General features: G+C 35.0%; 1 protein-coding gene across 1 annotated transcript in view; it reads right to left on the bottom strand.

The window, feature by feature from the left end:
* LOC149797030 (uncharacterized) overlaps positions 1 to 24,552 on the bottom strand; it is a 316,734-nt gene that overhangs the window by 29,781 nt on the left and 262,401 nt on the right. The window contains exons 70-75 of the mRNA XM_089960698.1: positions 23,817 to 23,883; positions 17,724 to 17,885; positions 11,550 to 11,645; positions 9,861 to 10,046; positions 7,517 to 7,588; positions 3,663 to 3,773 (exon numbers count right to left, since the gene is read on the bottom strand). Of these exons, the coding sequence (XP_089816824.1) occupies positions 3,663 to 3,773; positions 7,517 to 7,588; positions 9,861 to 10,046; positions 11,550 to 11,645; positions 17,724 to 17,885; positions 23,817 to 23,883 (694 nt within the window). The remainder of the gene's footprint in view (positions 1 to 3,662; positions 3,774 to 7,516; positions 7,589 to 9,860; positions 10,047 to 11,549; positions 11,646 to 17,723; positions 17,886 to 23,816; positions 23,884 to 24,552) is intronic.

Genomic DNA, 24,552 nt, shown 5'->3' with positions numbered 1-24,552 from the left:
TGTCGTGTACAAATTTCTCCATGCAAAAAAAAACATTTTGTACATTTCTCCATAAATAACATATTTGATGGAACTTTTGTTGATTATTAATCACTAAATATATTAATAAATCATTTTATTGCAGAATAAGTCAAGAAATCATGAATTTAGTTACTTGATGGTAATAAACTTTACAAAGAAAACATACCAGTTGTCATTTTCATGAATACTGTAATTTGGCAAGTTTGATGTTCACTTATATATAACTTGCACCCTAACTCCCCAACTTTCAACCTAACATGAGGTGAAAAACTGACATATAAAATGCACGTAATATCCCACAATGCAAAGTCTTGATGATTTTACTCTGCATAATTAAATAAGAGTCACTTTGGGTAGTGAACTTATTATTACAGGACATTTGATTGGTTTTCTATATAAAAAAGTGCTTGACTGTCTCTGTTCTTTTCTTTTAGTCCTTAATACAATTATATGGCTATGAAGGTTAGCTTGTTTCTCTCAATGTAGAGGTTTCTAATGCAGCCCATGTTGATATTTAAGGTGACTGACAAATATTCCCTAATTAATACCCCATTAATAAACACCTCCTCCCCTGTTTAAGAACAAAAAATTTAAAACTTACCCTGATTTGTCATTGTTTTAATTTTACTCTTTGCTCCATTCTTGAACACATTTTCTATCTACATCAATATTTTGCTGTCTTGGTGTCTGCCTTTTGCTTTTAATTTAGAAGATGCAGTGTAAGACTGTGTTTTTCAATACTGCTTCAGATCCATGATTACAATAAAATGATGTAGCAGTCTCAGTTGATTACACTAATACAATGTATAAATAACTAAAGCCTCAGGGATATATAGTGTTACACATGACACAATAGCTGGGTGGCAAGTTCAAAGGCTTACCAGTCCTACTTCAACCAGCTGGTGAGTGGAAAAATGTGCTGATCAATTGATATTTGCAGTGACTGAATTTAGAGGGAGAAAGACCCCCAGATCTATATGTGGTAATCACAAGAGTATATAAAATTTAAAAACTTTAGCTTTCATTATTGTGCTGTATCGAACACACACCTGGCCACCCATCCCCTTTGGAAAATGTAATGCCCCCAAGGGTTATAATTAGGGAATATACAATATATTTATTCACAGTGAAGATTGAACACAAGATGGTATGTGAAACATCAGGCCCAGTATTTACACTTATTCACACTAAAATGACACACCTGAAATATTGCTCAGTGTCTAGACTAAAATGTACCCAGACAATGCATCATAATTATCTTTGGCACATCAAAGCTTCAGTCATTGACGATTACCTTTGAAAACACAAGGCTCCGAAACTGAAGCATTAATTGCTGTATGGTCACCAAGATGTATAAAATGCTGTCATTTAGCATAAGAAACAAACAACAACAACAACAACATTTTTCCAAAGAAAAGCAATAAATTTGCATATTTTATACAAGAAATTATTGTTTAGTTCCAGCATAATTCGATCAGTGTTTTCTAATGCAGTATTTTGCATGGCATGAACATATTTATAACAGACTAGATGAACACTATTAGTGACTATTAGTCTCTTATGTATATTTCCAGATGAGGCACAGAACAAAAACTACATATTGATATGAAATGAAATTAGTTTATTCACACAGACAAGCAAGCAACATGATTATTGATGTTTGTGTAGTTATATCTTAAATAAAGCTAGTAACAGTGTTACAACACAGTAAATTAAATATTTCACCAGGACATGTGTAAGCAGTCTTTGTTCCATTATTCTCTCATTGGATTGACCTGGGAAAAAACCTTATTTATTTTCATACATGCAAAGTTTTCTGGACCAAATCAGGGAGATCAATGTTCACAACCTGGAAGATTGGATCCAATCAGGGAGATCAGTGTTAACAATATGGGATAATGGGTCCAAATCAGGGAGATCAGTGTTAACAATATAGGATAATGGGTCCCAATCAGGGAGAGCAGTGTTAACAATATGGGATATGGGGTCCAAATCAGGAAGAAGTGTTAACAATCTGGGATAATGGGTCCAAATCAGGGAGATCAGAGTTCACAATCTGGGAAATGGGGTCCAAATCAGGGAGATCAGAGTTCACAATCCGGGAGATGGGGTCCAGATCAGGGAGATCACATGGGGTCCAAATCAGGAGACTAGCATATTTTTGTCATAAATTTTAAGTGTGTAAGTGCACATCATACCAAAACTAAGTAAATTAACTACAATGAATAATAGTTACTAAACTTTATTCATTTTCTTACATGTTATTTTCACTAAGCTTCACCTTAACATTTGTCTATCAAAGCACTGTTGTACTTGCAAACATATTTTTTCAGTGCATGAGTCATGATTTGATTGATTGTTATGTTGATAACAACTTGATTGATAGATTACAATATTTATAAACAGTGTATTGAATGATGTTTTATCTTGAAATAGCAATGATCAGCAAAATTGTGATTTTCACGAGTTTTTGTCAGCAAATTAGTAAATGCCAAGATTGGCACCAAAATCAAAAGACTATTGGATGATCTGGGAGACTTGGCATCTATATATTTTACTTTAAAACCTGCAATACCTCCTCAAATTAGCAAAAACAGGTGTGAATAGTACATGTTATATATACCAAAATAAGTATGAATTGTTCATGCTATGCATAAAAATTTAACAGGTATGAATAGCATGTGTTATATATGTAAAATAGGTATGCATAACGCATGTTATACATACCAAAATAAGTATGAATAGTGTGTTATATATACCAAAATAGGTATGAATAGTGCATGTTATACATACCAAAACAGGTATGAATAGTGTGTTTTATATATAGCAAAATAGGTATGAATAGTGCATGTTGTATATACCAAATTAGGTATGAATAGTGCATGTTATACATACCAAAATAGGTATGAATAGTGCATGTTATAATACCAAAATAGGTATGAATAGTGTGTGTTATATATACCAAAATAAGTATGAATTATTCATGTTATGCATACCAAAATAGGTATGAATAGTGTGTGTTATACATATCAAAATAGGTATGAATAGTGCATGTTATACATACATACCAAAATAGGTTGTTGTTGTTGTTGTTGTTGTGGGGTTTAATGCCATTTTTCAGCACATGATAGGCTATACATGGCGGCCAGTATTAATGGTGGAGGAAGAACCCAGAAAAATTCCAGAAAGAACCATCGACCCACAAAAAGCTACTGGCAAGCTTTCTCACATACCCACATTGGCTGAATCCAAGACTCGAACTGCTGCAGACAGAGGTGAGATGGCAGTGATCCATAACGAAGAGCGCTTTAGACCACTCAGCCACTCAGGACCCCAACCAAAATAGGTACTTATTTTGGTATGAATAGGTATGAATAGTGTATGTTGTACATACCAAAATAGGTATGAATATTGCATGTTATACATGCCAAAACAGGTATGAATAGTGTGTGTTATACATACCAAAACAGGTGTACATATTGCATGTTAGACATACCAAAATAAGTATGAATAGTGCATGTTATACATGACAAAACAGGCATGAATGGTGTGTGTTATAAATGCTAAAACAGGTATGAATAGTGTGTGTTACACATACCAAAATATGGGACATATTAAGAAGGACAATATGAGAGTATTACCTCCATCTCTCTCCACTGATTTCCCTTACCAACCACCACAACCACTATGGGCAGCTTAAGGTTCAGAACTCCAAACCTGAATTCCATCATGCTGTTTTCAGACTTGGCATACTGAAATTGATAGATCCAGTATTTACTCTAAACACAGCTGAAACTAATTTGCATAAATACATCTTTCCTTATTTACAAAAATTATAAAGCATTCAAGGCTTGTTACTTCATGTAAATGTTAGCTAACTTTAACATTTGGGTTTAATTCAAATAAATACTTTCATTATTCAAGTTTAAAATAACTTTATATTCTCTATTGTAAAACACTGATTGTAGGACCATGTCAGTTTATGGTCCCATGAAACAGGTTACATAATTAAATTATACACCCCACTCTCGATAACTCATGCACAACCGGACAATAAAACAGACTGCAGTATAAGCATAGGTAAGTGAGCTATTGAGGGATAATGGGATGCCATCCTGGTTGGACAGCAATGATGAGAAGATGGGGGGGGGAGGATGATGTTCACTGGTTTAATACTTGTTTTATCATTGCATTGAGAATAATTGTCAATAAAAATTCTTTTTCAAATGACGTTCGTTTTTCTTTTTTAGCTTTATTTTCAAGATAACCAACCTTTGAAGATTTTTGCCAACAGTACTCTAAAATGTTTCAACACACATCCCATGTACCTCTGAAAACAGTGTATTATGTCACTGATTTTTCCACATGACTGTGGATATAATCAAATGTATTACTGATTAACATGAAAACATGATTTCCTTTTTCAAAACTAGGGACATTTAATTATAAAAAAAACAACCATCAATATTGAAACTTGATATTTTTATATTGTTATCTTAGTGATGCTGCAATTTCATTCCAAGTAATAGTGAAATTTCTGCTCATCCTGGAGCAAACCTCTTTGTGCCAATTTGGAATTTAAAGTTTACTAAAAACTTGGAACTCGCTTCTCTGTGTCTGTGAAAAATAGCTTTTCATGCACCAAGTATTCCATTCACTCTACTTTCCATCTATCATTATTCACATTTGCAATTTAGTAGGGTAAACCACTGTTTAATGTTAGATACTTTAATTGTGGTACCTACCCAATAATATTTATAACAGTGTTCAATAGGTCAATCAAAACAAGTTGACCTGACACACTATCATGGCTGCTCTTACATGGCTAGGATCTGCATGATTTTTAACCATTTGTTTTATTATTTGCTTCCCTTTCTTGGACTTGACACAAATGACATAATGTGACAATACAGAGTGGGTCTACTTTTAATTGATTGTAACAATACAACAAACAATTCAACAAATTTGGGATCAAAACACAGTCGGCTCTTTATTAGCTTCTCAGAAATGCTGGTAGATTTAGCCATGATGACAGATTGACACTTTTCGCATTTGAATACAGGAGGGATACAAAATACATAATTAATGTGACACTACAAAGCAGGTCTACATTTAATTGATTGAAGCAATAAAACAAGCACTTCTGCAAATTAGAGATCAAAACACAGTTTGCACTTAATTAGCTTCTCATAAGGATATAGTTGTAATGGAAAATTGACACTTTTCACATCTGAATACAAGAGAGCATGTAGCATGCATGATGATTACACTGAAACCAAATTAAAAGATATAACTAAAATACAAATTTTACCTGACAAAACTTATTTAATTGGTATTTATTTCTTAAAGTGCTGTCACCATTAAGCATTACTGACATTTTCATGCATCAAAATAATGTCAAACATTGTTTTTTGTTTTTTTTACAGGGTACAGAAAATCTTAAAACTTAACAAAATATACAACTTCTCATAAACAGCTGACAATTTCATAATAATGAATCAGATTTCTGGCACTTAAGTGATACATCAAAGTTTAACTTACCAGTTTTTATTGCAATTTCCTTCAAGGGTAAATTCTTTTGCTATTTTCAGGCCTGATTCCTTGCTATAAGTGGGTTAGCAAGTTATCCATGCCTAAGTTATCAAAGAAGAGGTGTACTCTGCAATAACTCATATCAGGTAACAGATGGTGATTCTGCTATTGATTACTGCCACAGGTTCTGGCTATTGGATAGAGCTACTGATTATAGCTATTGGTTACTGCCATTTATTAAAGCTATTGGTTATGGCTACTGGATATAGCTATTGGTTATTGCAATGGATTATAGATATTGGTAATAGCTACTGGTTATAGCTACTGATTATAGCTATTGGTTACAGCTACTAATTATAGCTATTGGTTATAGCCACTCATTATGGATATTGGTTACTGCCATTTGTTATAGCTGTTGGTTATGGCTATTGGATATAGCCATAGGTTATTGCAACTGATTATAGCTACTGATTATAACTATTGGTTACTGCAATTTATTATAGCTATTGGTTATAGCTATTATGACAAGAAGGTGCAAATATGGCTGATTGACATCTTATTAGTTAAATGAACTTTAAAAAGGCACAAATAAAATATCTGATATTGTCAGCAATTTGGAGAGACCTCCTGCAATTTCTTGTTCGGTTACACAAATTATGCAGGTCATGTAGATGTGTTTTAGCAATAGGTGTCATTTTCAATTAATCTGATTACACGCCTTTAAATGGCAATTATTTAATTTCCCTTGCTCATCAATCAATACTCCTTGCAAGATCAGTTTATACACCTGGAAACACATGTAACAAAGTCAGTGTTCAAATATGTGGACATTTTTACAAGAGGCCTTCCAAAAGGTTTGTAAACCAAACTGAATGTTGCATTCCTTGATGTCACAATGAAAGTACCACATTTTGGTACAAACTTGTACTACCCTGCACTGGTAATAATTAAACAAGATGTCCTCTTTTCTTACAACACAGATGTCATTATAAAAGTCCATTACAAACAGTAATTTTATCTGGAAGTTTTGTCATGACAACTAAAGTGAAGATCATTCAACAATCAGGAAATTACAGATTTTGTATTGATACTAAATTTTAAAAACAAACAATTTTTTAAAATGAAATAATAATAAAGGTGCCTACATGACCACAATGACACACTTTACATAATGAGTGGAACTTGACTTGAACCTGAATTCATTAAAGGTTGTTGTTGTTGTAGGGTTTAATGCCATTTTTCAGCACAAGATAGGCTATACATGGCGGCCAGTATAATTGGTGTAGGATGAACCCTGGAAAACCCTGGTAAGAACTACTGACCCATGAGAATTTACTGGCAGGCTTTCTCACGTACCAATGTTAGCCGAGCCTGAGACTCGAACTCATGCAGACAGAGGTGAGATGGCAGTGATCCGTAACGGTGAGCGCTTTAGACCACTCGGCCACTCGGGGCCCCATTGTTAAAAGTCAGTAACCCTATAAATCAGGCCATGGTGACTCAGTTTTGATGCTTGATAATCATTCTGCACAGCATGCACCAATATTGCAAGTCTGGTAGCCATCATAGCCATGAAGGAAGTGTTAGAGTCTGGCCTGAAGGTCAAATATCATTTAGCAAGGGGTTGTGCTGAGAATAAAAATGTTAGGAAAATAAAAAAATGGGTCTTTCAATACATAGTGCAAGTCATAACTTTTCAAGGTTAAAGAAAAAAGTTGAAAATAAATGTACATAAAATCAATCTTTAAGCCAATGAGTCATTGCAAAGTTACTAATCACAAACAAACAACACTGAGATGTATGAATGATGTGAATATGCAAGTTGACATTGTACAGATGTACAAATGCACATATGGCAGTAATAATGTCAGCCCTGTAAAGCAAGACTGTAATTGTTCAGAAAGACTAGAAGCAAATATGCCTACGGAAATAAAATAATAGGAACATGAGATTCAAAACTTACCTCATCTGATACACATGCAAGAAGAACTTTGCTTTTCCTCAAACCCACTGCCATGTCTGCAAATATTCCTTCCTGCAACATAAAAAGACAAAAGGAAGTTTTAAGCAAATTTTGTTTCCATGTGAATACTTCCCTGATCATATTAATGTTACGAAATAAGCTCTGATGCCTTCAATAATCATAGAAAGATAAAATGTTTGTACTTCCCATCTATACAACATAGAAAAAGGGAAGAAACTCTTATTCATACTCTCCCATTACCAATACTGGTCGCAGCCTATCACCTGGTTGTTACCAGTTTAAGATGAACAGCACATAAATGAGGATGCTTGCATTTGTGGGGAAGTTAGGAAGATTCAATATTAATGTGAATGGGTAAGAATTCTTGGAAAAACATAAATGAGGATGCTTGCATTTGTGGGGAAGTTAAGGAAGATGCAATAGTAATGTGAATGGGTAAGAATTCTTAGAAAAACATAAATGAGGATGCTAGCATTTGTGGGGAAGTTTGGAAGATGCAATAGTAAGGTCAATGCATAAGAATTCTTAGAAAACCATAAATGAGGATGCTTGCATTTGTGTGGAAGTTTAGGAAGATGCAATAGTAATGTGAATGGGTAAGAATTCTTGGAAAAACATAAATGAGGATGCTTGCATTTGTGGGGAAGTTAAGAAATATGCAATATTAATGTGAATGGATAAGAATTCTTGGAAAATATTAATGAGGATGCTTACATTTGTGGGGAAGTTAAGGAACATGCACTAGTAATGTGAATGGGTAAGAATTTGTGGAAAAACATAAATGAGGATGCTTGCATTTGTGGGTAAGTTAAGGAAGATGCAATAGTAACATGAATGAGTAAGAATTTGTGGAAAAACATAAATGAGGATGCTAGCATTTGTGGGGAAGTTAAGGAAGATGCAATAGTAATGGGAATGGGTAAGAATTCTTGGAAAAACATAAATGAGGATGCTTGCATTTGTGGCGAAGTTAAGGAAGATGCAATAGTAATGTAAATGGGTAAGAATTCTTGGAAAACATAAATGATACCTGCATTTGTGGGGAAGTTAAGGAAGATGCAACAGTAACATGAATGGTTAAGAATTCTTTGAAAAACATAAATGAGGATGCTTGCATTTGTGGGTAAGTTAAGGAAGATGCAATAGTAATGTGAATGAGTAAGAATTCGTGGAAAAACATAAATGAGGATGCTTGCATTTGTGTGGAAGTGAAGGAAGATGCCATAGTAATGTAAATGGGTAAGAATTCGTGGAAAAACATAAACGAGGATGTTTGCATTTGTGGGTAAGTTAAGGAAGAAGCAATAGTAACGTGAATGAGCAAAAATTCATGGAAAAACATAATGAGGATGCTTGCATAAATGAGGATACTTGCATTTGTGAGGAAGTTAAGGAAGATGCCATAGTAACGTAAATGGGTAAGAATTCTTGGAAAACCATAAATGAGGATGCTTGCATTTGTGGGAAAGTTAAGGAAGATGCAATAGTAATGTAAATGGGTAAGAATTCTTGGAAAAACTTAATTTACTACGAAATGTACTTCTTCCATCGAATACATTTACTAATCACATGAAATCAGGAGAATCAATCAGATGAGGAAATAAATGAGCATGAGATCTCTACCATTAGCATCCTTCAAATGAAGATAGGCTGAATTCCCCATAATAAGGCTAAACCACTCCTGTAACATGAAGACAGTACGATGAGCATGAGACCTCTACCATTAGCATCCTTCAAATGAAGATAGACTGAATTCCCCATAATAAGGCTAAACCACTCCTGTAACATGAAGACAGTACAATTAGCATGAGACCTCTACCATTAGCATCCTTCAAATGAAGATTGGCTGAGTTCCCTATAATAAGGCTAAACCACTCCTGTAACATGAAGACAGTACAATGAGGATGAGACCTCCTTCAAATGAAGATTGGCTGAATTCCCCATAATAAGGCTAAACCACTCCTGTAACATGAAGACAGTACAACTGATGCTCAGGTAATATGTGACAACATGCAGATAAGATGAAAAGAATTACTTTTCCTTACTAATCAGAAAACTTTGGGCAAATGGGTCTGGTGGTTGTCTGGGTCACAGCCAATGGACCCACCAGATTCAATTCTCATCTATGTGGCACTAGATCTCAGAGGTAAAAACAGCAGAAAAATGATGATGCATGCTGCCAATAGCTTCTGTTTATTGTAGACAGAAGCACTGCATTTGAACATGTGACTCACTGAGATAGACTATCATTACAGTTGCCTTTGTTGGACACATTATGACAACATTCATCATTCTCTTCAGTAAAAAAATTACTGTGCCTTACCTTTTCCTTCCCAATCATCTCAACATCTATCCAGCACTCTATTCCATTCCTCTGTAAGTAGTTCTTGACTTCCCGAGGATCCCCATAACCAATTGCTTCAGATACACGATGGCCTGTTTTCCGTGCAGCATCTTCAGAATTTGTCCAGCAATAGCTGATAAAGACATCCGGATCTTTAACCACATCCTTCATAATAAAAAAAGTTACAAAACTTTAAGGAAAGGTTACAGAAACTTCAAGGTGGTACAATTTAGAGCAGTCCCTCGCTATAATTCTGCTTAGGATATCAATCCCCTTATAACACAGGCATGGCCGTGGATCTCTTTCACTGGCCACAGCTTGTTTTATCATGTCCATTTAATTCACTTAACTTTACTTCAGTTCTTAGCTTATGAGAACCAAGTATAATGTTATTTTATCTTATTACTCTAGGGAACAGCCTTGTTGGGACAGCCCTTAGTGTCAACCTCCACTGCTTTTAATATTGATCACTGCTATTAATCACTGTTATGAATCACAATATGGATCACTGTTTTGAATCACAATATGGATCTCTGCTATGAATCACAATATGGATCTCTGTTTTGAATCACAATATGGATCTCTGCTATGAATCACAATATGGATCTCTGCTATGAATCACAATATGGATCTCTGCTATGAATCACAATATGGATCTCTGCTATGAATCACAATATGGATCTCTGTTATGAATCACAATATGGATCACTGTTTTGAATCACAATATGGATCTCTGCTATGAATCACAATATGGATCACTGTTATGGCTGTTATGAACATTATTATAAAGACAGTGCAGTGTAAAAGTTACGAAGCTTTTGATGAATGCAAGTCAGAATACATTACATAAAGCACACAGCCGACCATACCACAAACTTAACCAGAAAATGACCATGTCACTTACAAGTAAGATCTACTGAAATATGGGCAATGAAATTTCACATAGGTAACCTAATTGTAACTACGAAAAAGAACAAAAATATGAATGTTTAAAAACTTGCCCTGCTTCAAACTTGCCATGCTAGTAGGTCACAATTGGAATTGTCAAAACCTGAGAGGGCAAATTTATTCTTAAGTTCTTTGGTAATGAGTCCACAGAGTGACTAATAAGTCATTAAATTTTTGAAAATTTACCATTTACACCATAATACCCATAGTTTGCATATAAAAATCATTTAGCATACACCTAAGATGTCATAAAAATGCACATCCTAAAAGAGTTTGATCCCTTAGCCACTGCAGAGAGCTCTCCAGTTTGGAGGTGCATTCTCTCTCCCATTATGGTTATTCTGAAGAAAATGAATGCAAGATCCATTTCTGGACTGATTTAAACCACAAAGATGCATCAGAACAGCAAAAAGCATGCACAGTTGTCAGGACCAAGAAAATCATGTTCAGATGGGTTTGAGAAGTGCAAGCTTTCACATACCATGCTGGAATCAAGATACATGTGCTGAAGGATATTTTCATTCGAGCTGTAACCAAAAGTGTATGTGTGTGAGCTTATTATCATTGAATTCATTATGTATATTGCATATAACATGGCCAGCATCATGACTTAATGTGAATTATTTTCTTACAGATAAAGTTTCTTTTCTAAAATTACAACAATTTCATGCTAATTAAAATCTGCAATCATTTGAGGCATATCTGGACATGATAAAATACCATTTTTTTCTGTTCTATTTTTTCAGCAAGCCATTCTTTCAATTCTTCTTGACGACCAGTCTGGTACCGGGAAAGTGTCTTGATCATAAGTTGTCTCTGTGGGGTGGAAAATAAAACTCTCAAAGACTAAGTACTATAAAATAGTTTTAAAAAAACCTGTATAATGGTATTGCAATAATTTACAGTGAGTCAAACATTAACAAGAATCAAAGAAAACTGGTTCATACACTAATAATGGAAGCAATACAGTTGTACTTTTCTCAGTTAAAATGTAATTATTTTGTGGGTAAACTAATCTTAATTATGTAATACTTACCTGTGATTACTGCATTGCTAAGTCTTTTCATGGTGCTAGTTCCCAGTCCAAAGAAATTATTTTTTCCTCCAATTAATAACTGGAGGTCTAGAATAAAATACAACATGATCCCAGTCTGATACCTTAGTCTACTTCCCACAACATAATATCGTACTTCTTTGACTTGGACAAAGACAGAAATGGCATCAGTTATGGAAGGGTAGGAAGGAATTGGTCAGTTATAGCAGGTACATATTACTTAATTATAACTGTATAATAGCTGTAATACATTACCTATTCAGTTTCAGTATTTGCCAGCCCAGTGATGGCCTAAAACAAACTGTCAAAGTAAACTTACCAATGTTGTCAGAGGGATGTTCTGCTGCTGACTGGAGAATGACTTAGCAACTTGCTCATACAACCAGGCCCAAAGTATAAATAATGCAACACTGATCAAAGGAAAAGGATGAGAAAGTAGAGTGAATCACCAGAAGGCAACTTTTATATCATCCAAAGGAAAGGATTCAAAAGGCCATGGATGAAGCTATTGCCTCAACCTGATGGGCTTTGGGTTTTAAGAAACATAAGCCCTCTCAATGAGTGACTGAAAAGTTTTTTTAATAGTCTGCACAATCCATTCCAAGATGGTAGCTGCTGAAATATCAGACATACCTTTCCAAGGGACCATAAGACAGTTATGATCCTTTCTTTTCTCATTTGATGCAGACAGAAATGTAAGGTGTAACTAGGCAAAGGAGTCTATTTTGATCATCCCCAGCACTGATACAACTGAGGCCAGAGATTTCAATATGAACAGGAAAGCAAAGGTTGCTAATTCTTTGTCAGAATCCCAAGCTGGCTAATAAGAGAGACCAAATCATAGTTACCACTAAAATGGAAACAACCCTCTTCACTTGGCAAAGCATGAATTTAATTTCTTCTTGCCAATACTAAAGAGAGAAAGATGACTCTTTAAAGGAAACGTTTCTTGAAGGACATCTCACTCACAGATTCACGAAGATGTTTAAATAATAAATAAGAACACATGACAGGTTCCACTTCGGTATTAATGACTGAGAGACTGATCTATTATGCTCAGAGTACCTGAACAGTTCTTACAGATGTGAATTTGACCCTACAGTGAAGGCTACAGAGAACTTTACAGTAATAAAGAGGGCAACTCCATAGCACATAATGGTGGATAAATAGCAACATTTTTCCTCAAAGAGAAAAACAAGAAATTCCCTCAGATCAATGACCAAGAAGTCAAAGAAATCACTGAACCTCAATCACTGAGATACTGAAAAGCCAGGATGAGTTGTGACTCAGATATTAAGAAGAAACTGCAGGATTATTCTGAAAGGTGTGAAGATGTAGGCATACAGCTGATCCCACCTGAGGCTGAAGGCATCCACTCCCTACGCTTTCTTGTCTGGCACTAGTGAGACATAAAAAGGAACTTGTTGTTCAGCCTCATTGCAAACATGTCTATCACAGATGAAAAAGTGTCTCTGCTAATGACTGTTGCAGAGGCCATTCCATAAGAACTGCTCACTACTGTCTGGACAAGACATCTGTCAGAAAATTCCTCTTGCCCAGAATGTGGTAGGCTCTTGAGAGTGGCCTCCTCTGAAATTGTCCAGTGGAGAAAGTTTCAGACTTGCATGTAGAGAGAAGGGACATGACTTCCCCCTTGATGTCAGAGGTATGCTGTTATTGATGTGTTGTCTGTAGTGACCATGATGCAGTGTTTTATGTGGCTGATGCACAAATGAAGAGTTAGAAAAATGGCCTGCATTTGTAGATTGTTGACATGAAAGGGAGATTCTTCTAGAGACCACAGGTCCAATAGGACTATTCCCGTGGGTTCTAGGAGAGCTTACCCACTGGAATCTGAGGCATCATTGTAAAGGAGTGAAGTTCAAGAAAGAGAACTGAAACTGGTCAGAAACATAACATACACTGTATATACTCGCTTATAAGAAAAATCCAACTGCAAACCACACTGACCCAGATCTGCCAGTGCATAATGCACTGGCAGATCTGGGTCAGTGCCGTTTTGTCAAGAAAATTCAGTAGAACAAACAATATATATAGACCCTGATCTGCAGGTGCATTATGCTATAGCAGATCAGGATTTTTGTTATTTGCAAAACAAAATGCATGCTACAGTTAAACTACAATTATCTGGTCAAATCATGTAACATTCATTTTATCAGACAGTTTGATGCATATCAAATTTTATATTCTGGGACAGTCTATCAGTCCATATGATTGACAAGTCTCCACACATATAGTGTCTGGATAATTATGCTCAATAGTAGTAGGATAAGTATAAACAAATACATTGTTGAGCCTCTATATAAAAAAATACCTCCCTCCAATACAAGTAAGACTGTAAAATGTGAAAAATTCTAGAATTGCTTATAGATATTAACTTGGAATGGAATGAACATATTAATGATATAGCTCAATCAGAGTTTACAGCAATATGAGGTAACTGTTCAAAAGCTCAATCAGAGTTTACAGCAATATGAGTTAACTGTTCAAAAGCTCAATCAGAGTTTACAGCAATATGAGTTAACTGTTCAAAAGCTCAATCAAAGTTTATAGCAATATGGGGTCAATGTTCCAAAGCTCAATCAAAGTTTACATCAATATGGGGTAACTGTTCAAAGGCTCAATCAGAGTCTAAATCAATATGGGGTAAATGTTCCAAAGCTCAATCAGAGTTTACAGCAATATGGGTTAACTCTTCAAAAGCTCAATATATGTCATGAGCAATAAGGGACAATTGTTCAAAAGCTCAATCAGAGTTTAAAGCAACATGGGGTCAATGTTCCAAAGCTCAATCAAAGTTTATAGCAATATCAGGTAACTGTTCTAAAACTCAATCTGACTCAACAGGAATATGGGGAAACTGTTGTTAAGTTCAATCCGTGTCTACAGCAATATGAGGAAACTGTTCAAAAGCTCAATTGATGTCTGCAGCAATATGAGGTAACTGTTCAAAAGCTCAATTGATCTCTGCAGCAATATGAGGTAACTGTTCAAAAGCTGAATCCTTGTCTACAGCAATATGGGGAAATTGTTCAAAAGCTCAGTCTACAGTAATATAGGGCAACTGTACAAAAGCTCAGTCTGTGTCTACAGCAATATGGGGTAGCTGTTGTTAAGGTCAATCCATGTCTACAGCAATATGGGTTAACTCTTCAAAAGCTCAATATATGTCATGAGCAATAAGGGACAATTGTTCAAAAGCTCAATCAGAGTCTAAAGCAATATGGGGTCAATGTTCCAAAGCTCAATCAGAGTTTATAGCAATATCAGGTAACTGTTCTAAAACTCAATCTGACAGGAATATGGGGAAACTGTTGTTAAGTTCAATCCATGTCAACAGCAATATGAGATAACTGTTCAACATCTCAATCGATGTCTACAGCAATATAGGGAAATTGTTCAAAAGTTCAATTCATGTCTACAGCAATATGGGGTAACTGTACAAAAGCTCAGTCTGCAGCAATATAGGGTAACTGTACATAAACTCAATCCATGTCTACAGCAATATGGGGTAATTGTTCAAAAGCTCAATCCTTGTCTAAAGCAATATGGGGTAACTGTTCACAAGCTCAGTCTACAGCAATATAGGGTAACTGTACAAAAACTCAATCTGTGTCTACAGCTACATGGGGTAACTGTTCAAAAGCTCAATCCATGTCTGTAGCAATATGGGGTAACTGTTCTTAAGTTCAATCCATGTCTACAGCAATATGGGGTAACTGTTCAAAGGCCCAGTGTCTACAACAATATGGGGTAACTGTTCAAAAGCTCAATCTGAGTCTACATTAACATGGGGTAACTGTTCCAAAGCTCAATCCATGTCTACATCAATATGGGGTAATTGTTCAAAAGCTCAGTCTACAGCAATATAGGGTAGCTGTACAAAAACTCTATCTGTGTCTACAGCAATATGGGGTAACTTTTCAGAAGTTCAATTCATGTCTACAGCAATATGGGGTAACTGTTCAAAAGCTCAATCCATGTCTACAGCAATATGGGGTACCTGTTCAAAAGCTCAGAGTCAACAGCAATATGGGGTAACTGTTCCAAAGCTCAATCCATGTCTACAGCAATATGAAATAATTGCTCAAAAGCTCAATCAGAGTTACAGCAATAAGGGGTAACTGTTCAAAAACCTAATCCATGCTACAACAGTATGGGATAAATGTTTAAAACCTCAGAGTGTACAAAAATCTACAGTAACTATTTAAAATCTCTGAGCCTACAGCTGTATGGGGTAACTGTTGAAAATCTGAATCATAGTTTAGAGCAGTATAGGGGATAACTATTCAAAAATTCTGAGTCTACAGCAGTGGGTGGGTGGGCGGGTAACTGCAAAAGTCAATAAGAGTCTACAGGTGACAAAAGGATGGCACTCATAATTAGTGATCCTTCATATTATAACCCATCTGGTGAGCATTACTGTATTCATACGATAACCCATCTGGTGAGCATTACTGTCTTCATATGATAACCCATCTGGTGAGCATTACTGTATTCATATGATAACCCATCTGGTGAGCATTACTGTATTCATATTATAACCCATCTGGTGAACATTACTGTATTCATATGATAAGCCATCTGGTGAACATTACTGTATTCATACGATAACCCATCTGGTGAGCATTACTGTCTTCATATGATAACCCATCTGGTGAACATTAATGTATTCATATTATAACCCATCTGGTGAACATTAATGTATTCATACGATAACCCATCTGGTGAGCATTACTGTATTCATATCATAACCCATCTGGTGAGCATTACTGTATACCTTTGCTAATAAGTCCAACTGCATAATGCATAGACCTATATCTGCCATTGCATAATGTACTAACAGATTTGTGTCTATGCAGTTTGCTATGAGTAATCAGTAGAACAAAACATCATAGACCCCAGTCTGCAAGCATGTTATGCAATGACAAATCAGGGTCCATCTTGTCTGCAGCTGGACTTGACTTATAAGCTAATAAAGATTGGTATATCCAAATAACTTTTTTCAATAAATTTTTCATTTTGTATCAGATGACATTTGATAGTAATATTTAAAGGATACTGAATTCCCCCAAAAATGGACTTATATTTGTAAGACGTGTGGAATTGACACATTACAGAGAATTGTGAATTGGAACTATTTTTATACTGGTATGTGACCCATAATTGAATTCATGGATTTATCATATAAATAGATTTAAAATATCAAGCATTATGGATTTATTGGATTTAATTAGGACAAATTGTAAGTTATAAATTTATTTGTTGCAATAATATAACTGCATTTTATACTGGTTTTCTTATTATTATTTTTTATATCTATCCAGTTGGGCTTGTTTATTTTTGCAAAGTGCAACTCTCACTCACTGATGATAAGTGGCCCCTTCAGATGCATCTTACTTGCAAAATAAACCCTAACTTACAGGAAGGTCAAAGAGAAATTGGCTTTTAGTAGATCTAAAACAGAGGGGTGGTCAACTTATAGTTGAACTGATTTATAAGCAAGTATATAGGTACATTCTTTATAAATTTGTGATAAAAGATGTCCAATGCTAGTCTCAACAAAAATAATTTTGCCAAATATGAACGTTAGGCCAAAAAAACTGATTTGCTATTAAAATTATCTCATTGTTAACAATGTAGAATTGTAAAATGCAGCCATTCTGTCACCCTAAACAATGCATGGTGACAGAGATATATGTATTTATATAGCAAAACAGACAAGGTGTGTGAGACACATAAAGGTAATTTTTAAAAATGTACTGCAGTTAATGAAATGTCTAATGAATAAAAATCCTCACAGCACTGTACCAACATACCTCCTCTCCACATTTCATGCCTAAATCTGTCTCCTTCCAGGCAAAACTCTCTCCCAACACAGCAGAGATGATGTCTTTGTTCATGGTCTCCTTTGCAAAGATGAAAATGTCACGGTAGGTTTTGTCTTTTTCAAAGTTGTCCGATAGGCAGGCAATCAAAACCTAAAAAGGCAATGTTTATTCAAATATTAACTGAATAAATATTTATCTTTACCAATGAAATCCATTGAAAAAAATACAGACAAACACAAAACTCAAACTTCAATCACACACTGTATTACTCAAATAACTCCAACAGCCCTGGTGTAATACATTCTCATGCTGGTGACCTTGGAAAACTCAAAACTACCAAAATATCATAAACATTTAGGGTTCCCTGAGCACTGACTTTTAGAAAATTTGTAATTTAATCTCTCATTTACGAGACATCTATATAGAAAGGATGGGCACATTCTTGAGTGCTACCTGGGTAACAAGAGATCAACTGTTTAATTGGGGGTGGTGGATCCCAGAATATTTATTAAATCAAATTTAGGCTCACAAACAGCTTGAAAAAGTGTTCTTGCACTGACTTTTAGAGAAAAAACCCACAACTAATTACATTCATTCTATTTGAAAAAAAAAAAAATAATCTTGAGAAAATTCATCTGAATTGACAATGAATATTTGTGATAGCTCCTTTTAAAGAAGCAGTGATTTAAGATTACCCATTGGTTCTTTAAAAGAGCTATTTCAGAAATACATTGTCAATTATGATTAACATAATCATAATGGGAGTTTACAGGACTCAGTGTGTGACAATGTCAATTAGTGATATGTACTTTAACCATGTTGATACATATTATACAATGGCTACCTGCATAGCCAATCTTACTATTGGTGTTTTTATTTATTTATTATTTTCCTATACCACAAATACAGTGTGATCCCGCTATAACATGGTTGTTGGGAGCCATAGAACCTGACCATGTTACAGGCCGAACCATGTTATAAGCAACCAGGTCAGTTAGCTAAAGAAAATGATGCATGTACCCAAATATATTTGCAGGGGTGGGGATAAGTAATAAATGTGGGCAATAAAATACGTGCTTCATCGGCACAGTTACCATCTTAAATCAATGTATATTAAATGAGAAATACACCTGTAGGGAAAAATGGAAAAGGCATATATAATAGTTTACTTTATTTAGAGAACCATGAATTGGTACATATAGGTGAATACTGTTTATATATCCATGTCTAATGTATGGCGTGAGTAGAGTATCAACACAGTGTAATCACCCGCAATTCTCATCATATACACTGAATCCACAATACAAGTGATTCCACTGAAAATATGCACACACACAGATTTAAAATATTAAATAATTTTGACACAGGTCATATTGGTCTCAATTCATTGGAAAAACATAGCACAATCACATAACGAATGATGAAGCACATTTACTTTTCAGTACATCCCAAGTCAGTAAAAGTTTGCATTTTAAGCTGCCATTGGTAGCATTCATAAGCATAAACTTTAACCCTGCAAAAAGGAAACTATCATGGAAAATTTAACGTGTTCCAGTCATGTTGGAAAATGCAAAAATCCATCATATTCCATTACTTTTATTTAAGTTTGATACTGACTTCCTTTGAAGAAAAGTTCTTTGTTTTTATTGAATTTTGTAGTCGGCTTTCTTTGATGAAGGGTGCATGTGTTACTGAAGTCACCACTAAAGGACAGCTTTGGAGAACCAAACAAATGCCTATTTCTTATTGTGGCAGCAACATCAAATAATTATATTCTATTTGCTGAGTACGTTTTCATAACAATCGTTGTTTCAAAAGTAATGTTTCCTTTGAAATTTCAGCAAACTATTTTATCTGGGAACATTTTTAAAAAGGAATTGGCTGTCATTTGGTCTATTCTAATTAGTGTTCTTCCATGCCTATTGAATAAACCAATAATTAAGAAGTGTATTTTATTTTTTTTACATTTGTGGTAGCAGCATGATGCTGCCTTCCAAGCATGAGCCAGAAATATAACAAAGGGTCAACAGACGATAGAGATGCAGGTGTTCTGGTCTGATTACGGGGATTATTATACAAAATGTGTGTTCTGAAGGATATAATTATGAGTGAAAAGAAGAGGAATTTTACTTACCATCCACATATAAATGTCAGTCTATGTAAACATAATAATTACTAGCGAGCGGCCAAAAATCCGATGAAAGATAGATTATGAGATAATGCCTCATCCGGTTGATCTCAGTTACCAGAAATGTCAACAACAAAAAAAGCAGATATCTCACAACATACAGTACTCATGCTAGATGTCATGATAATCAGATTATGATATAACAATGCACTGTTTAGATGGTTTGTCAATATGGACAAAGCATTTGTTTGTGTAACAGTTGATAAATTTCAGTGCATTTGATATCCAGTTTGTGGCTTCCAACTCATGGGGACCTCTGAATTTCTTCACTCCAAACCAGTGGTTGTATATACTAGTTTAAACAGCCAACAATGTTGCCTAAAAAAATTATTGCCAGATGGTATATTTTGCCGCCACTACGGAAAAACAATTCAAGTTTGCGACATTGGCAAAGCCTTACGCAATCCCAGAATAAACTTTTTACACATTACTTTTCGTACTTTTAAGAAGAAAAAACTACTTTATCATGTATGAGAAAAATACATATAAATTTTCAGGAGTCACACCAAGATCGTCTTGTATTATTCATAGGCGATCTCTTCCCCAAAATGATAATAAACTTTTAACGTATCTTTTATTATTTTAAGAAAGATTTTTTTTGTGTGTATGAGAAAAATGCATGTATATGAAATTTCAGGAGCCACACCACAATCATGTTATATCCGAATTCGTGTTATAATGAAGTGTGCTATAATCGGGTCACACAGTACTCATAAATAGTCACAGCTTCAAAAAATTATATAAAGGTCAGTTGTATTAGAAGAATCTGTGCTATGTCTGCAGACACTCCCAAGTGGTAGTGGTCACAATGGATTAAATAAAGATCAACACTGTTCACTTGTTTTTTCAAAATAACAATCATTTACAGCGATGTCAAAAAGCATTTTTTGCAAGAAAATCATAGTCGCTGGTCACATTATGCAGGTGGATGCTGGCAACAGTGCACTTGTGTAATAAAATCAATCTGTTAATGATGATTCTGGCCATCAACGACAGGTGGTTGCTCATAGCAGGGGTCACTCCAGACAGGTTTTACTGTATACTTTTTCCCCTGCTTTACCAAAAGAAAGAGGTATATCAAGGCACTGAAGGCCATAGTAAACACATTTTATTTCTGGAAAAGCCATTTATTTTTAAAGGTATGTAGTAGTTATTATGACAGACAATTCTGTGGTGGTGGAACATTTCTGCAAACAGGAGGGGACAAAATCACTTTGATCTGCCCATTCTGGTTAGGATATTCTTCACTTGTGTGCACAGATGAATATAACAGCCCAGATTAGATATAATAGCACAGGCTTAATGTTTAGGCTTATTCAATGTCAAGAAGGGGCCAGACCCTTCACTCAGAAGGGATCATCCATTCCTCAACCTTTCAGCTGATGTGTGCACTTTGGGTCTATGTCTACCTCCCCACTATCTTGTTACCAAAAATAATTCAGTAAGTGAAAGCCACAAATGCAAGGTGATTCTGATATCCCCTAACAGGTGGGACCAGTCTTGGGTGAATGATCTGTCTGGTCTAGTGATAGGCATTCTAACAGGTGGGACCAGTCTTGGGTGAATGATCTGTCTGGTCTAGTGATAGGCATTCTAACAGGTGGGACCAGTCTTGGGTGAATGATCTGTCTGGTCTAGTGATAGGCATTCTAACAGGTGGGACCAGTCTTGGGTGAATGATCTGTCTGGTCTAGTGATAGGCATTCTCAGGAAAACTCCCCCAAGACCCAACTTGCTCAAACATTCAGTCATAGGTCCTTAATTCATGGCTAACATTAGAACATTTTTAAGAAAAATTGTAAGCCTTCTGCTGTGGAGGGAATCTCCAGGTCAAAGGTGTATGAGGAGAAATGACAGGTTTTAAGGGACTGGTGTAACAGCAACAGTGTCATACTTTGAGTTCCTTAACCCCAATAATGGCTAACTTTTTTCTCTCTGGCTCTTCAATGAAAATGTTTGATCAAAAGCTACTGCTCTATGAATTGCACACTGAACTTAGACATTAAGACACAGTGACCACATTCAAGAGGGCTCTCAAAACTCACTTATTTCGACTGCAAGAACAAACTTAAAGAACTAATAATGTTTCCTACCTTAAATATTCTCAGCATGTTTTTTAATGTTTTCTAATTTCATGGTGTTTGTTTTTGTAATAATAGCATTATATGTTTTTTATCTTATAGTGTTGTTTAATGTTGTAAAGCGCTTAGAGCTTCTAAAGAGTAGGCACTATACAAAGTCCTCATTATTATTATTATTATAAAAGACATTAAGGCATCATGCTAGAGCGGATACAGGTCACAATAAGGATTTATCAGACTATTGGACATTTTTTAATTTAATCGACCAAAGTTACTCATCCTGTTTCCCAAGTGGAATTTGTTTGACATGGCTCAGTTCAAATCAATAATAACTACAAATTGACAATGAGAGAATACAACGTTACAAAAAAGTGTATAGTGTCATCAGACATTCTCAGTTTAGACCTAAAAGTGTAAGAAATTCAACTAAATGAATGAAGAGAGAGTCCTTGATCAATACTGAGAAATTTGAGGTCATAAAAATGCAAATATACATCATCAGTTATACATTCTACAGCTATGGGAAAACGTAATGGATTGTCATTTATAGTTACTGGTAGATGCTTGTGCCATAATTTACTTACAAAGTGGTATTACTCCACAATTAATTATTATTCATTATTAATTTGACAATGTTATAAGTTTTATCACACTGATTCCATAACATGGATGTAATTTTTACATGAAAATAACAAATATTTTAACACAGGTTTAGTCTTTCATTTTATTATATAATTATAAAACACATCTGTATGATCCCATTCTTGAAAGACCAACCCTCTCAAAGGCCTGACTTTCCTGCTTTAGACTGAGTGGCCTTACAAAAGGGGGACCATTATAAATCAGGAATATTGAGTAAAGGACTGAATCTGACATTTCAAAATGGCAGCTTGTGATAAAGAGCAGGTAAATATCAAGTTAGTAAAGGAATCGATTTTGTCCAATTTCATAACTGTATCAAACAATAAATTTAAATAGCCAAAGAATAAAGATCCAACTGTGGAAACAAAAGGGCCATATTCCCACAAAATTTAGTGACGTAAATGCCTTTTCTTGCCAAATTATGAAAATATTGGAATTCACAGTACCTCCAGTAGCTTAAATGGGGAACTTACTGCAATTTTTGTTCCTTGTGCAACTAGCAAAAATTATTAAAACATAATTTTCATAATATGGTATAATCTTGTTGCCTCAAACATTGATGGATAGAACATCCCTGATTGCTCAGATTAGTTTTTAGATCTTACATTCTTTCACTATGACAGTTGAGCCTCCATATATTGTCATAATTCATATACATCTGCAAACTGCACAGAACCAGATCTGCCATTACATAATGTGCCAGCAGATCTGGTTCTGTGCAGTTTGTAAGGAGTAATTCAGTAGAACCAGCATCACTGACCCTGATCTGACAGCACAGTATGCAACAGTACATCAGGGTCAATGTCGTTTGTAGTTAGAATCAATTTATAAGCAATTATATATGGTAAATATGTTCTGTTGTAGTTTGATGAAAATTTAAAATTTATAATGAATGAATGAGAAGACCTTACCAATCCTTGCAATTCTTGATAGCAATAGTGATATCTATTATGACAAATGAATGGGAAAGCCTTACAGTACCTTGCAATTCTTGATAGCAATGATATCTATTATAGCAAATGAATGGGAAGGCCTTACCAATCCTTGCAATTCTTGATAGCAATAGTGATATTTATTATTACAAATGAATGGTAAGGCCTTACAATACCTTGCAATTCTTGATAGCAATGATATCTATTATAGCAAATGAATGGGAAGGCCTTACAGTACCTTGCAATTCTTGATAGCAATAGTGATATCTTCAGCCCTGATATTGTCTGGATCTTCAGAAAACCAGCTGAAATTGATAGAGAGCCAGATAGGACAGACTGTGATACTGACAACCTGTTATGTAATATCATGAACTGACACATGGACATTCATGTAAATCTTTCAAATGTGTGAATTAAATGTCATGTACCAGTCTGCAACTTTTTAAAAAAAATCAACCCCTTTATCTGATTTGATGCAAAAGATACAATAAAAGTGATAATTCAAAGCAATTTTACTTTTAATTCATTGTAGCAATACAACAAACACTTCTGCAGATTAAAGATCAAAACAAAGTCGGCACTTAAATAGGTTCTCAGAGAAATGCTTGCAGTCACAGCTGAGACAGCAGATTTACACTTGTCACAGTGGGATACAAGAGGACATTTATGATGATTACACTGAAACCAAATTAAAACAAAAACATGAATTTCACCTGATAAAACTTGCTTAATTGGTCTTTATTTCTTTAAGTACTGCCACCGGTAGGTATTACTGACATTTTCATGGGTTGAAATTTTTCTGAGTACTGTTATTTATAATGTACTGAGAATGTTTATTCATGAAACAAAATTGTTAAATGTTGCAAATTTCATGATGCTGATTAAAATTTCCAGGCACTAACTGCCACTATTTTTGATAAAACAAGCAATATAGCAAGTTTTGTTGAGATCTGACTGCAAATTTCTTCATGTTC

The sequence above is a fragment of the Sinohyriopsis cumingii genome, chromosome 6 (genome assembly GCF_028554795.1).
Source record: "Sinohyriopsis cumingii isolate HCF-2022 chromosome 6, ASM2855479v2, whole genome shotgun sequence".
Classification (NCBI taxonomy): Eukaryota; Metazoa; Mollusca; class Bivalvia; order Unionida; family Unionidae; genus Sinohyriopsis; species Sinohyriopsis cumingii.
The sequence above is the reverse complement of the archived record's forward strand: the minus strand, read 5'-3'. Positions and strand labels throughout refer to the sequence as shown.